At 47.3% G+C, this 13,908-nt stretch overlaps 1 protein-coding gene across 18 annotated transcripts in view; it reads right to left on the reverse strand.

The window, feature by feature from the left end:
• Positions 1–2,243: 2,243 nt before the first annotated feature.
• Positions 2,244–13,908, reverse strand: part of huwe1 (HECT, UBA and WWE domain containing E3 ubiquitin protein ligase 1) — a 78,993-nt gene continuing 67,328 nt past the window's right edge. For 14 of the 18 annotated variants that reach the window (XM_031794640.1, XM_031794630.1, XM_031794627.1 and 11 more), the window contains 13 exons: positions 11,420–11,634; positions 10,916–11,139; positions 9,809–9,911; positions 9,357–9,506; positions 8,789–9,034; positions 8,448–8,565; positions 8,039–8,179; positions 7,349–7,636; positions 6,829–6,934; positions 5,343–5,460; positions 4,750–4,931; positions 3,363–3,553; positions 2,555–3,161 (listed from right to left, as the gene is read on the reverse strand). In XM_031794640.1, the coding sequence (XP_031650500.1) occupies positions 3,059–3,161; positions 3,363–3,553; positions 4,750–4,931; positions 5,343–5,460; positions 6,829–6,934; positions 7,349–7,636; positions 8,039–8,179; positions 8,448–8,565; positions 8,789–9,034; positions 9,357–9,506; positions 9,809–9,911; positions 10,916–11,139; positions 11,420–11,634 (2,185 nt within the window). In that variant the 3' untranslated portion in view covers positions 2,555–3,058. Of the gene's footprint in view, positions 3,162–3,362; positions 3,554–4,749; positions 4,932–5,342; positions 5,461–6,828; positions 6,935–7,348; positions 7,637–8,038; positions 8,180–8,447; positions 8,566–8,788; positions 9,035–9,356; positions 9,507–9,808; positions 9,912–10,915; positions 11,140–11,419; positions 11,635–13,908 lie in introns of all 18 variants that reach the window. The other 4 variants (XM_031794626.1, XM_031794644.1, XM_031794643.1 and 1 more) reach the window with 4 other exon arrangements.

Raw genomic sequence — 13,908 nt, forward strand, 5'->3', positions numbered from 1 at the left:
AGACAGAAACGCTCTGCCATGGCCAGCGAAGAACCCGGATCTCAATCCCATTGAGCATGTCTGGGATGTGTTGGATCGGAGGGTGAGGGCTATTCCCCCCAGAAATGTCCGGGAACTTGCAGGTGCCTTGGTGGAGGAGTGGGGTAACATCTCACAGCAAGAACTGGCAAATCTGGTGCAGTCCATGAGGAGGAGATGCACTGCAGTGGTTAATGCAGCTGTTGGCCACACCAGATACTGACTGTTACTTTTGATTTTGACCCCCCCTTTGTTCAGAGACACATTATTCCATTTCTTGTTAGTCACGTCTGTGGAACTTGTTCAGTTTCTCAGTTGTTAACTTAAATTCCTACAAATATTTACACGTTAAGTTTACTGAAAATAAACGTAGTTGACAGTGAGGACATTTCTTTTTTTGCTGAGTTTATTTCATGTTGCCTAACAAACTCAGTAAAAAAATAAACGTCCTCAATGTCAACTGCGTTTATTTTCAGCAAACTTAACATGTTTATGTGCCAAATCATGATTTAGTGCATTGTCGTCTGTATTGAGAAATAATTATAAATGTTAACGTAAGCTTTGAATGGACAACGCTGATCCGAACCAAATCCTCAAACAACAGTTCTCTCTGCATGGTGTTTTGGGAAATGCATATTGCATTTTCGGCCGTTGGAATGACAGATGCATCGTTAAAACACTCTTAAGCCTAAATTCCATCCATATCGGGAAACCGAGCCCTGGTCCAGACAGCTAGCGTCTCATTCTGTCTCACACATCAGACACTGCTGTGTGCTATTAGCTTAAGGACCAGGTTACACTGTCAGAGCAGACTACACCTCAGACCACATGACCAGTCTCTCCCTCTCTGTGTACATCTGACCAGGGGCTGATGAGGAATAAAACAATCTCATCACCAATCAGTCATGGGGAAATCATTAGGAACCAGCTCAAATGTGGTACCAGACAGGAGGATATTGCAATGGAGGACAGACAGTGTTCATTTTTAAACATTTATTTAACCTTTATTTAACTAGGCAAGTCAGTGGTCATTCCGGTCTCACACCAGATGACCACATGATGAATCCTAGAGTGATGCTGCAAATCAATACCTTCTGGGGTGAATGAATCACAACATGAACCATGTGACAAAATGCCCCAATCAAAACACAGCTCACTGCCACCCTGTCACTTCCATCAGCAGTGAGACCGTGAGGCTGAGACCCAGACTGCAGACCAGTAGAGCTGCAGGCACATAGACTATCTAGCACCGTCTGTGTTACATGACAAGACAGCGGTGTCTGGAGGACTGATTCACTGTCATCTCAGCATGCTAGTTGCACCAGCCTGTCTGAACAGGACAAAGCTAGCCTGGTTCCAAACCCATGTGCTGTCACGACATCACAAATGGCCATAGGAGTCAGCCAGACAACTCAAACAGATCCTGAACCACAGCTCAAATCGAATTTTATTGGTCACATACACGTTAGCGGATGTTATTGCGGGTGTAGCGAAATGCTTGTGTTTCTAGCTCCAGTTGCCTGCTTTTCTCTGCAGCCTCCTCACAGGCCAGTCTGGTAAGGTGTCGTACAGTCCATCAGTATGCACTAACACATAGCAAAGGCCAGGACAAGTGTTGTGCCAATTAACCTGGCTGAAATGTTGCATGGAATTCTGTTACACGTGCACAGTAAGATTCTCTCTGCTGGGGCAGTGCAGACTTGAGTGACCTTGTGATGGTAGATTCTGATTGGTCCCACGCTGTGACCCATCCAGGCTCTTCGTAGAGGTGTTCACTATGACTGGTTTTAATTTGATCTGCCAGGGAACGCTCAAGGACAATTCAAAATGACCATAAGGACGAGCACATAATCTTCAGGGAAGAGGTCCTCCACAAAATTAAACAATTGTTTCAAATCATTTGCATTAGTGCAATAGCACACTATTACAACAGTAAATATTTTTATAATTAAGGTTTAGTATGATTGGCGGAATATTTAGTTTCAGATGAAGTATGATTGGCTATATTTAGTTTCAGATGAAGTATGATTGGCTATATTTAGTTTCAGATGAAGTATGATTGGCTATATTTAGTTTCAGATGAAGTATGATTGGCTATAGCTGGTTTCTGATTAACTATGATTGGCTATAGCTAGTCTCAGATGAAGTATGATTGGCTATAGCTTGTTTCAGATGAAGGGTGATATAGGTTTCAATATATAATAATGTTAAGAGACAAATGGGACTCCATTTTATGCATTTATTCATGTAGTTATTTCACTCTGATTCAAAGGCTCAAGGCGGGGTCAGCGATTTAATAGCCAAAAATACTCTAGAATTTGTGGTTAATTTCATCTCCTTTCCTTTCTTGTTCTCATCATTTGTTTTCCTTCCTTAAAAATGCCACAAAACTTTGAAAAGTGCATTTCTTTGAATTTCTTCAAAACTTCTTTTTTTCTCTCTTTTCTCTTTCTCCTTCTTCCCCATAAAAATGTCACCCCCCCCCCCCCCCCCCTCAAGGCTTATGAGGTCACAAATTCGCAAAAAGAAACAGCCAACATTTTTTCCCCAAAGGTTTTATAACCATCCTGTTCTCACACACAAACAACCTTCTCCTTTTTACACAGCCAGAGAAGAACAACAAAGAAAAATAAACTCCCAAACCTTTTGTACAGAGAAATCAAACTAAATGGAGAAAATGTCTTATATTAGTCCAGGTTTTTATCCTCAATACACTCTCTCAGGTTTCTGCCATTCTAATGTGGAAGGGGAGGGAGACATACCAGGCACAGGTCTGTGTCTATTGACATGAAGCTCTGTGTGTAGTAGGTAATATCAGTCAGTCAGTTAATCAGACCGCGCTGCTGGTCCATCTGTTTCTTCATATGGATTAGGAACCAGTTGTATGTCTAGAGGCCATTTTTCCAGTCATCCAGTAATGTCTATGATAGTGCGAGTGTGTGTGTGACAATGTGTCTGTGTGTCATCAGCTTGAATCTGTCAGAGTATGCAAGTCTAAATTTTGTTTGTGTGTGTGTGTTGAGTCTCTGTGTGGGTAGGTCTAAGCCAGTCCGAATCCCTCGGAGCATTCCTGAATGGCCAGCAGCAGCATGTGCCTCAGCTTCTCATAGCTCTCGTAGGCGGGGAGGTCCAGCTGGTTGAAGCTACAGGAGAAGAGACAAATGGTTGGTAAGGGAATTGAAAATGGTAGCTCTTTACCCGAGTACCTGAAGTTCTATCATATCGACGTGGCTGAATGGAAACTTCAGATCTACATGCATAACTAACTACATTATTTTGACATCAATCCATCAGTGTTCATTAATGGTACCAGGTGTGAGCTGTGTGGCTGTATAGGTCTTTACCAGGTGTGAGCGGACGGTAGGCGGTCGGTGGAGCGGTCGTCGCGGTGGATCTGGAACTTCTGTATTCCGTTCATGCCCTCCAGCGCTGCGAAGCCCTGCAGAGGAACCTTGGACGTGCCCGTCACAAACTGCAGGAACTTGGCTCTGTCCGCCTGGTCGAAAGAACGCAGGGCCCGCCAGAACCACTGGATCTGAGGTGATGGGAAGGAACAGTCAGGGTCACAGCCTCACTACACTGACCAGTAGCACATCTATATGAATACATAGTATATAATACAACCAACAGACTATCATTTGGCATTGTGGGACATTGTTGGTCCTGGGTCGTATTCATCAGGCACCAAACAAAAGACAAATGACTAAAAAAGGGAGGGACTACCGGAACTTGTCCAATAAAAAACAAACTCATCTTTGTTTTCTGTTGCAAAATGTTGACCTACATTATGCCCTAATGAATATGCCCCTGGTGTGTAGACACCTATGTCTCTACCTGTATGGAGCTGGACTGGTACTCTGTGTGTGTCTCTACCTGTATGGAGCTGGACTGGTACTCGGTGTGTGTCTCTACCTGTATGGAGCTGGACTGGTACTCGGTGTGTGTCTCTACCTGTATGGAGCTGGACTGGTACTCTGTGTGTGTCTCTACCTGTATGGAGCTGGACTGGTACTCGGTGTGTGTCTCTACCTGTATGGAGCTGGACTGGTACTCGGTGTGTGTCTCTACCTGTATGGAGCTGGACTGGTACTCTGTGTGTGTCTCTACCTGTATGGAGCTGGACTGGTACTCTGTGTGTGTCTCTACCTGTATGGAGCTGGACTGGTACTCTGTGTGTGTCTCTACCTGTATGGAGCTGGACTGGTACTCTGTGTGTGTCTCTACCTGTATGGAGCTGGACTGGTACTCGGTGTGTGTCTCTACCTGTATGGAGCTGGACTGGTACTCGGTGTGTGTCTCTACCTGTATGGAGCTGGACTGGTACTCGGTGTGTGTCTCTACCTGTATGGAGCTGGACTGGTACTCGGTGTGTGTCTCTACCTGTATGGAGCTGGACTGGTACTCGGTGTGTGTCTCTACCTGTATGGAGCTGGACTGGTACTCGGTGTGTGTCTCTACCTGTATGGAGCTGGACTGGTACTCGGTGTGTGTCTCTACCTGTATGGAGCTGGACTGGTACTCGGTGTGTGTCTCTACCTGTATGGAGCTGGACTGGTACTCTGTGTGTGTCTCTACCTGTATGGAGCTGGACTGGTACTTGGTGTGTGTCTCTACCTGTATGGAGCTGGACTGGTACTTGGTGTGTGTCTCTACCTGTATGGAGCTGGACTGGTACTCGGTGTGTGTCTCTACCTGTATGGAGCTGGACTGGTACTCGGTGTGTGTCTCTACCTGTATGGAGCTGGACTGGTACTTGTGGTACTCGGTGTTGGCCTTGAGGTCGTCTATATCTATAGTGGGAAGGCCAGATATCAGCAGCTCCAGCTCCTGCTCTGTGAAGATGGAGATCAGCCTCTTGGGGATGATCTCGTAGAAACCCTCCAGGTAGGCAGACAGCTGCTTACGGATGGCACCTACAGGGGGGGGGGGGGGGGGGGGTACAGAGTTAAACACTTACAAGGCTACACAAGTAGTACCTCACTATGACAAGATGATTTCTGCCAAGCAACCTGTGAGAAAGAAGGCAGGTTCACATGAAACAGACTTCCCCAACTTACAGGATTTATAAAAAAATATGTATTGCAGCATACAGGTCAAAGGTGCATTACTTCATGTTTTGCAGACAGTGTTGCTGACAAAGTCTTGGTGTACATTTGACTAAGTATGCTCCTGTTATACATGGCCACCACCAACAAGTGTATGACATGTATAATATATATCTCTGGCTATTTGACTGAATGTTCACAAATGTATTATGCCAATTAAAGATGTACTTTTAAAGGCTGGGTTTCTAAGATAGATGTGATTGATGTGTCTGGTCTCACCAGTCATCTTCATCTGACAAACCAGGTGGACGTACTCCTTCTTGTTCTCCTCGGTGACAATGATGTTGCCTCCGTTAGGCTTCAGGTCACGTACCTCACACACACCAAACTCCTGGACCTGAGCGAAAGGAAGATAGAGACGGACGAGAGAGAGAGGGGGACACGAGAGAGAGGGGGACACACGAGAGAGAGAGAGGGGGACACACGAGAGAGAGAGAGGGGGACACACGAGAGAGAGAGAGAGAGGGACACACGAGAGAGAGAGAGAGAGGGACACACGAGAGAGAGAGAGAGAGGGACACACGAGAGAGAGAGAGAGAGGGACACACGAGAGAGAGAGAGAGAGGGACACACGAGAGAGAGAGAGAGAGGGACACACGAGAGAGAGAGAGAGAGGGACACACGAGAGAGAGAGAGAGAGGGACACACGAGAGAGAGAGAGAGAGGGACACACGAGAGAGAGAGAGAGGGACACACGAGAGAGAGAGAGAGGGACACACGAGAGAGAGAGGGACACACGAGAGAGAGAGGGACACACGAGAGAGAGAGGGACACACGAGAGAGAGAGGGACACACGAGAGAGAGAGGGACACACGAGAGAGAGAGGGACACACGAGAGAGAGAGGGACACACGAGAGAGAGAGGGACACACGAGAGAGAGAGGGACACACGAGAGAGAGAGGGACACACGAGAGAGAGAGGGACACACGAGAGAGAGAGGGACACACGAGAGAGAGAGGGACACACGAGAGAGAGGGACACACGAGAGAGAGGGACACACGAGAGAGAGGGACACACGAGAGAGAGGGACACACGAGAGAGAGGGACACACGAGAGAGGGGGACACACGAGAGAGAGGGACACACGAGAGAGAGGGGGACACGAGAGAGAGGGGGACACGAGAGAGAGGGGGACACGAGAGAGAGGGGGACACGAGAGAGAGGGGGACACGAGAGAGAGGGGGACACGAGAGAGAGGGGGACACGAGAGAGAGGGGGACACGAGAGAGAGGGGGACACGAGAGAGAGGGGGAGAGCGAGCGAGAGGGACACGAGAGAGAGAAGGAGAGGGACACGAGAGAGAAGGAGAGGGACACGAGAGAGAGAGGGAGAGCGAGCGAGCGGGACACGAGAGAGAGAGAATGAAGGGACATGAGAGAGAGAGAGACACGAGAGAGAGGGAATGGAGGGATGTGAGAGAGAGTAGGATGGAGAGACGTGAGAAAGGAAGATGGAGGGACATGAAAGAGGCAAGCGGGAGGGGGTGGAGGGATGGAGACAGTTCAGCAGTGCTTCCACATAATGTAATAGTATGTGTGAGGTCACATGCTATAGAGAAATGTAACTAACATGATTTATCCAATGTTGGATCAAGGGCTGTTAGTGATCATTTAGGTCACATTCTCTATACCCATCCTGAGACAATGGCCTGTATAATTAGCAGTTTTGTGAGTTTGGTTGATGTAAAAGACAGAGAAAGGAAGTACCTCAGTGCTGAATGTCAGCTCATAGCCCAGAGTAGACACATTATTCTCCAGCAGGTAGACCAGACCCTGGAAGAACGGGTAGTCCTCACTCTCCATGTCTGTGTACCTGACGACACAACACACACGCTCAATCAACTACTGCACGGTGACACTCCACAGTTAACACACATCTCTAGATACGTACATCTCCATGATCTCAACACCGTTTGCCCTCATGTATGGAGCTGGAAATGGAGTGTTTAGTAGTGTGTGTGTGTTACCTGACACTCTTGCCCAGGATGTGCTTGTAGAAGCTGTGTGTGAAGTAGTGTGTGTGTGTGTGACCTGACACTCTTGTCCAGGATGTGCTTGTAGAAGCTGTGTGTGAAGTAGTGTGTGTGTGTTACCTGAAACTCTTGCCCAGGATGTGCTTGTAGAAGCTGTGTGTGAAGTAGTGTGTGTGTGTGTTACCTGACACTCTTGCCCAGGATGTGCTTGTAGAAGCTGTGTGTGAAGTAGTGTGTGTGTGTGTGTGTGTTACCTGACACTCTTGCCCAGGATGTGCTTGTAGAAGCTGCGTGTGAAGTAGCACTCCAGCAGTCGGTTGTCGTAGACTGCTTTGGCCACCACGCGACCTACGAACTTGAAGTAGCTGAGGTGGTTTGGGTTGCAGTGGGAGGAGGGGTTAATGGTGTAGGTGACCCTGTCGCCGGGCGAGGTGCGGAACAGGGCGTACATGGCGTTAAACATCTCCCTGGAGATGATCATGTACCACTCTCTCAGCAGACCTCCTGCATCCTGACCCTCCTCCCCTTCAAACACTATGTACCTGGTGGGGGGGGGAAGGAGATGTACGAGGTCAGTGCACTTCACTGTCATTCTGTCAATAGTCACAACACAGGGACATAAATACATACAAAAAGACAGAAGCAATCCAGATAAATAGAGACAGAGACCCCGACAGACAGAGAAACCCCAAGAGAGAGAAACCCCAAGAGAGAGAAACCCCAAGAGAGAGAAACCCCAAGAGAGAGAAACCCCAAGAGAGAGAAACCCCAAGTGACAGAAACCCCAAGAGACAGAAACCCTAAGAGACAGAAACCCTAAGAGACAGAAACCCTAAGAGACAGAAACCCTAAGAGACAGAAACCCTAAGAGACAGAAACCCTAAGAGAGAGAAACCCTAAGAGAGAGAAACCCTAAGAGACAGAGAAAGAAATCAGTCTCTTACAGCCTGTTCTTCATGTCCTCGGGACTCTTGCGGTGCAGCTCTCTGTAGGAGTCTTCAAACACGTGATCTCTCCTGACGTGGACAGCCATATCCTCCTTCCTCAGACCCTCATCCAGACGCTCCAGCTCCTGACGGAAGTACCTGGGGAGAGGGAGGGGGTGAATAATATTTTAAAAAGCTCAAATATGATCATGAAATAGGCACACTTCCATTCAAAGGACCAGTGTTTGACCTGGGGAGAGATCAGGGTTGTTCATTAGGGCGAGCAAGCAAAAACACGTTTTAAACTGAAAACTAAATGAGTATCTTTTTTACAAGTCCAGGGTGTCTCTGTTTTAATCAGTTTTCCTCCATTAGGTGACTAATGAACACAACCAAGATGATGCACCATAAGAAAATCCTTCCTTACTTCCTCTTGACGTCAAAATCGAGGATGCGAATGTAGTCAACCAGCACAGCGAAGGGTCCGTCGGCCAGGTGGGTGGTGGACTGGCGCAGAATCTGGTTAAGCACTGTACGGTGAGTCTCTGTAGGGGGGAGGGAGGGAGAGAAAAGGATAGAATGGAAGAGAGACAAAGACCTACAGTGCAACTAACACACGTGGGCTTTCCAAAATGATCCAGGCTGAATCTCTGTATTATTTCTCGACTCCTCACTTCCTGTGATGTTTTAAGTGACTGGCAAAGAGAGAGGACGCAAGGAAAATACTGCATACCCTGCTATACCCTCCTCCCTAGTCCCAGAACTCACCAGCGAAGCGGAGGAACTTCTGTGTGTCGGGAGGCAGGTTGGAGGAGATGTGCATGGAGGAAGGTTCTCTAGAGAAGAAGGGGTCCAGAGAGGAGGGGGTGGCGGGGGTGAGGGGTGCGGGGGACAGTGGGGGAGGCTCGTCTTTGATGTGGGACAGTTGGCTCTCCCTGGTGTCTCTGACAGGGGGCTTGCTCTCCCGCTCTGTGGCATGGACCAGGAAGAAGGCCTCTACCGCCGGCTGAAGGACTGAGGGAGAGGCGAGATGTGAGCAGACTACGTCATCACTCCTGTGAAAGAAGGCTTTTATCCAAGGTGGTGTTCAGTAAGAACAAAACATTCCATTTCCAAACGTTTCCTGTTCCGTATGGCCTGAGGGTTGACCATGTTTCACTGCATGACTGCAAAATCAATGACCACTACTTTTGACACATTCAGGACATTGGTTTTCCAACGGAGGTTCTACGACAGATACATAGTGTAAACACTTAGTATACAGATGTCACGCTCAGGAAAATCTCAGGGCCCTAGTTTTACCCATGTGAGATTCAATATTGTAAACCTAACGTACCCAGAACAGCGTGTTGATCATGTGACTCCTCCAGTTCCTTCAGGCACTCCCCGAGCATGTCCCACAACTCGTCCAATAGCAGCTGCTCGCTCAGCAGGGGAAGGTCCGGGAGACGCTCCTCTGTCTCTGATTGGCTGTTGCCTTCTTCATCTGCACAAGAGCAGGAAATACCAAACACAATAATGTTAGAATCACTATGCCAAGACAAGTGCTCCCTAACGTGCGGTACTTCTGCTGTGGTTTGAGTGGCTCTGGTCATGTTCAAGGTTGTCTTTCTTTGCAGTCACACTGCTCTCAGAACTTGGCTATATCATACGAATGTGGTTCCTGAAACACCTTTTTAGGTGTTGTGAAATCTGATCTGCACAGCGTGACTGCAATAAAGATGAGCTGGAACCTGTGTTGTGGTAGCTGAGGACTGTAGTGGTTATTGTGGTGGAGGCCTGTCTAACCCAGGGGTGCAGGGTCCTGCTCCAGGGGAGAGGGCTGGTCTACATCCATGGGAGAATCATCCCTCTGGACTGCCTGGGGCTCAGACACTGACCCCACCTCTGACTGGAGAGAGGAATGGAGGGAGGGCAAAAAGAGGAGAAATAGTGAGAATCAGAGCGAACAAGAGAGACAAGAGGGAGAAAGAAAGAGGGAAATAGAGGGTGGGCGAGAGAAAGAACGAAACAAAGAAAGAAAAATGTGATTAATTCAACACAAGGCTGACAGTTTTCCAGTTTTCCAGAAAACCAGTGGGGCATGCTGATGCACTATGACATTCTCATAAGGCTACAGACAGACACAGACAGAGGGGGACTGGGAGGGAGGGGGCAAAAGCATGAAGCCATGACAGCCAGCCAATACACACATCATCAATTCACATCATACAGTAGAGAGCAGCCAGCACATCCATTCTAGACCTGGGTTCAAATACTATTTGAAATCGTCCAAATACTTTGAGGGTCTGCTCTAGCCTGCCTGGAATCGCTCAAGATTTTAGGACTATTCTATTGGTCCAATAAACCAGGAAAGCTCAGCCAAGCTTAGATATAGTATATACAATGATTTTTAATAGTATTTAAACAGGTTGTCAGAATGCAGTGGATCGTCGATGTCTGTTTTCAGCTACTGTCATGCATCATGGATGTTAGGCTGTACTGTAGGGTGATTGTAAATGCAACGACGATATCAATAGTACTGTGTCAGTCAGTTCACATGCCCTTAGAGTAAGTTCAATATGCATAGAAATGTCAACGATAGCAGTGTGTGAGTGTATGGTCAAATATGCATGTCATCAGACCTTGGTTAAAATAGTCTTAATTTCTTTAAAATACTTCAGCTACACTTGATTGAGCTTGCCTGATACAATGGCACCAATAAGATGCAGAAGTGCAACAAAAAAATTGCCTATTTGAAGCCAGGTCTTCAGAATGAGCATGTGGTCGGTATGAGTCATGTAGTCAACAGCAATAATGTGTGAGCGTATGGATCAATATGCACGTTTGCGTTTAGTCATGTTTGCTCAATAGTAGCAGTATTCTGTCAGTGCGATGCGGGCCCATCATGCTAACCGTGGCAGCGCTCGCCGTGCCGGGGGCAGCAGCGGGGGCATGAGGGGTGGCCACAGAGGATCCGGAGGTGGTGACGGCAGCGACAGAGGCGGAGGGCGGGGGGGCCTGCTGCAGACGGCGTGCCCGCTGCCCCTCTCTCACCATCTGAATGATGGCATCAGCTTCGGCTTCTAGCTGACGGACTGCCGCCTGGATGCTGCTGGCGGAGCCCAGACTGGTAGAGCCTGGACACACAGGAGAGACCAGTTATAGAAGACCCAGAGCAGAGATGTGATCCAGACAACATAGAAAGTCTAAAATAGAAACGCCATCATTCCTGATAATTAGAGAAATCCCATCCCTGTCAGAGAAGGCTCTCAACCGCTCTAGTCTTCCTGGTCATATTAACCAGCTCATAAAAACAGTTTTGTTCTGGTTCAATCTCTTTAAAAGAACAGGCTGAAGCCATTACTATGACTGATTTTGCCCTCTCTGTGTAATGTGTTAGTAGTGCACACGTCTCACCAAGTCGCCCGGTCTGCTTGGCCTTCTTGTTGGCGCGGCGCGTGTCCTCACGGAGCTGGATGATGACCTGCAGGACCCGCAGGAAGAACTTCTGGGTGGATGTCTTTGAGGTCAGGGAAGACATGCAGGGCAGCTGCAGCTCCCGTCCGCCCAGCGTACGTTTCTGGGCAGCCACAATCACCACGCTCTCAGAGCCGTCGAACCTGCGCCCCCGTCAGCACGCGAGGACGGGCGACAAGGCAAAGTACTGTCATTATACAGAAACGGAGTGGCAGTAGAGCAGTATAGACAAACGCATACAGACACACCAAGGAAAAAGCTGTGGCCTAAATGATCAGACACTGACAGATGGTTGACTATAAACTTTGAAAATCACAACCATGTTAAAATAAAAAATATAAATGTTTTCCATTTCAAGCCTTAAACTGTGGGTCTCTCTAATCTCCCAGACTCATCTATTTAAAGTGTCATATTTAGCCAAATCTGAATAGGTCAAGTTGGCACTAGGAGAGAACCACCGATGACTATTCATTACTATGACACTATCATCAAAGGGATGTGTACAGGGATAGGGGGCAGTATTAGGAAGTTTGGATGACTGAGGTGCCCAAAGTAAACTACCTGCTACTCAGGCCCAAAAGCTAAGACATGCATATGCATGGAACTATTGGATAGAAAACACTCTAAAGCTTCTAAAACTGTTAAAATTATGTCTGTGAGTATAACAGAACTGATTTGGAAGGCAAAATCTTTTTTCTGTTGACCTGCCAGCCAATTCAAAGGTTAAGCTATTGAAAACAAAGACGTCCGCCTCCCAAATTGCAGTTCCTATGGCTTCCACGAGATGTCAACAGTCTTTATACATGGTTTCAGGCTTGTTTTTAGATAAAGGGAGCTCTATGGCAAAGCTAGTCTCATTGCGAGGGTGACCGAGGAAGCACGCTGCGTTCTTTTCCTTTCCTATTGAAAATAGTTAGCTCCGTATGAAATATCTTTAGTTTAGATATTAGAGTACCTAATAATGAATTAGAAACATTGTTTGGACAAACTTTACTGGTAACTTTTGGAACTCCTATGTCTGCATTCTGAACGGGTGGATTACTGAAATCAATGACACCTACTAAACGGACTATTTGGGATATAAAGAAGGAATTTATCGACAAAACGACCATTCATTGTGTTCCTGGGAGCTTTTGCACAGTACTGAGACATCGTCATTTCCGGTCACAACTTGCAGACTTGTTTACGTGTTGCTGTGCATTTTGTTGCCATTTTGCTACCTGACAACTTTACGGTTTTTACTTTTTAATTACCGTTTATATTTTTAGTTTTTCCCTCACTCAACTTTCTTTCATTCAAGTTTTTCACTCCGGAAGCTTTATCTGGACATGGTTCGTCAGGACTTCCAACAGCCGAAGCTAAGTAGTAACATTAACACAATGCCTTCAAATTTGTTATTTTAAAGTAAAGTGTCTCAGCCTCCAGTATTTATGCTGCAGTAGTTTATGTGTCGGGGGGCTAGGGTCAGTTTGTTATATCTGGAGTACTTCTCCTGTCCTATTCGGTGTCCTATGTGAATCTAAGTGTGCGTTCTCTAATTCTCTCCTTCTCTCTCTCGGAGGACCTGAGCCCTAGGACCATGCCCCAGGATTACCTGACATGATGACTCCTTGCTGTCCCCAGTCCACCTGGCCGTGCTGCTGCTCCAGTTTCAACTGTTCTGCCTTCTTATTATTCGAACATGCTGATCATTTATGAACATTTGAACATCTTGGCCATGTTCTGTTTTAATCTCCACCCGGCACAGCCAGAAGAGGACTGGCCACCCCACATAGCCTGGTTCCTCTCTAGGTTTCTTCCTAGGTTTTGGCCTTTCTAGGGAGTTTTTCCTAGCCACCGTGCTTCTACACCTGCATTGCTTGCTGTTTGGGGTTTTAGGCTGGGTTTCTGTACAGCACTTTGAGATATCAGCTGATGTACAAAGGGCTATATAAATAAATTTGATTTGATATTTTACCTTTATTTAACTAGGCAAGTCAGTTAAGAACAAATTCTTATTTTCAATGACGGCCTAGGAACAGGCCGTCAGAGGCAGAACGACAGATTTGTACCTTGTCAGCTCGGGGGTTTGAACTTGCAACCTTCCGATTACTAGTCCACTGCTCTAACCACTAGGCTACCCTGCCGCAGTTGCTAATTACAGTTGCTGTACTCATAATATACAGGAGAACGATCGCCTTACGGCGAGGGTAGCTGTGCTACCAGCCCAGCTTCAGACGCAAAAAATCCCCTCGCACGGTCCCCACAGCCGGACAACTTTCTCATGGCTTATGGAGGGAAATGCTGCAGGAATACTCAACCGGTATCGCTCATTCAGCCGGTTTTCCCCATTAAACAGCGAGTCGGAGTCTGAGGCCTAGCCTTCTCTGGTCTCAACTCCTCCCGGTACGGGGTGTGAGATGCCGAAACTTCCCACCATTAGCTCTGAC

Source organism: Oncorhynchus kisutch, linkage group LG17 (assembly GCF_002021735.2).
Source record: "Oncorhynchus kisutch isolate 150728-3 linkage group LG17, Okis_V2, whole genome shotgun sequence".
NCBI lineage: Eukaryota > Metazoa > Chordata > Actinopteri > Salmoniformes > Salmonidae > Oncorhynchus > Oncorhynchus kisutch.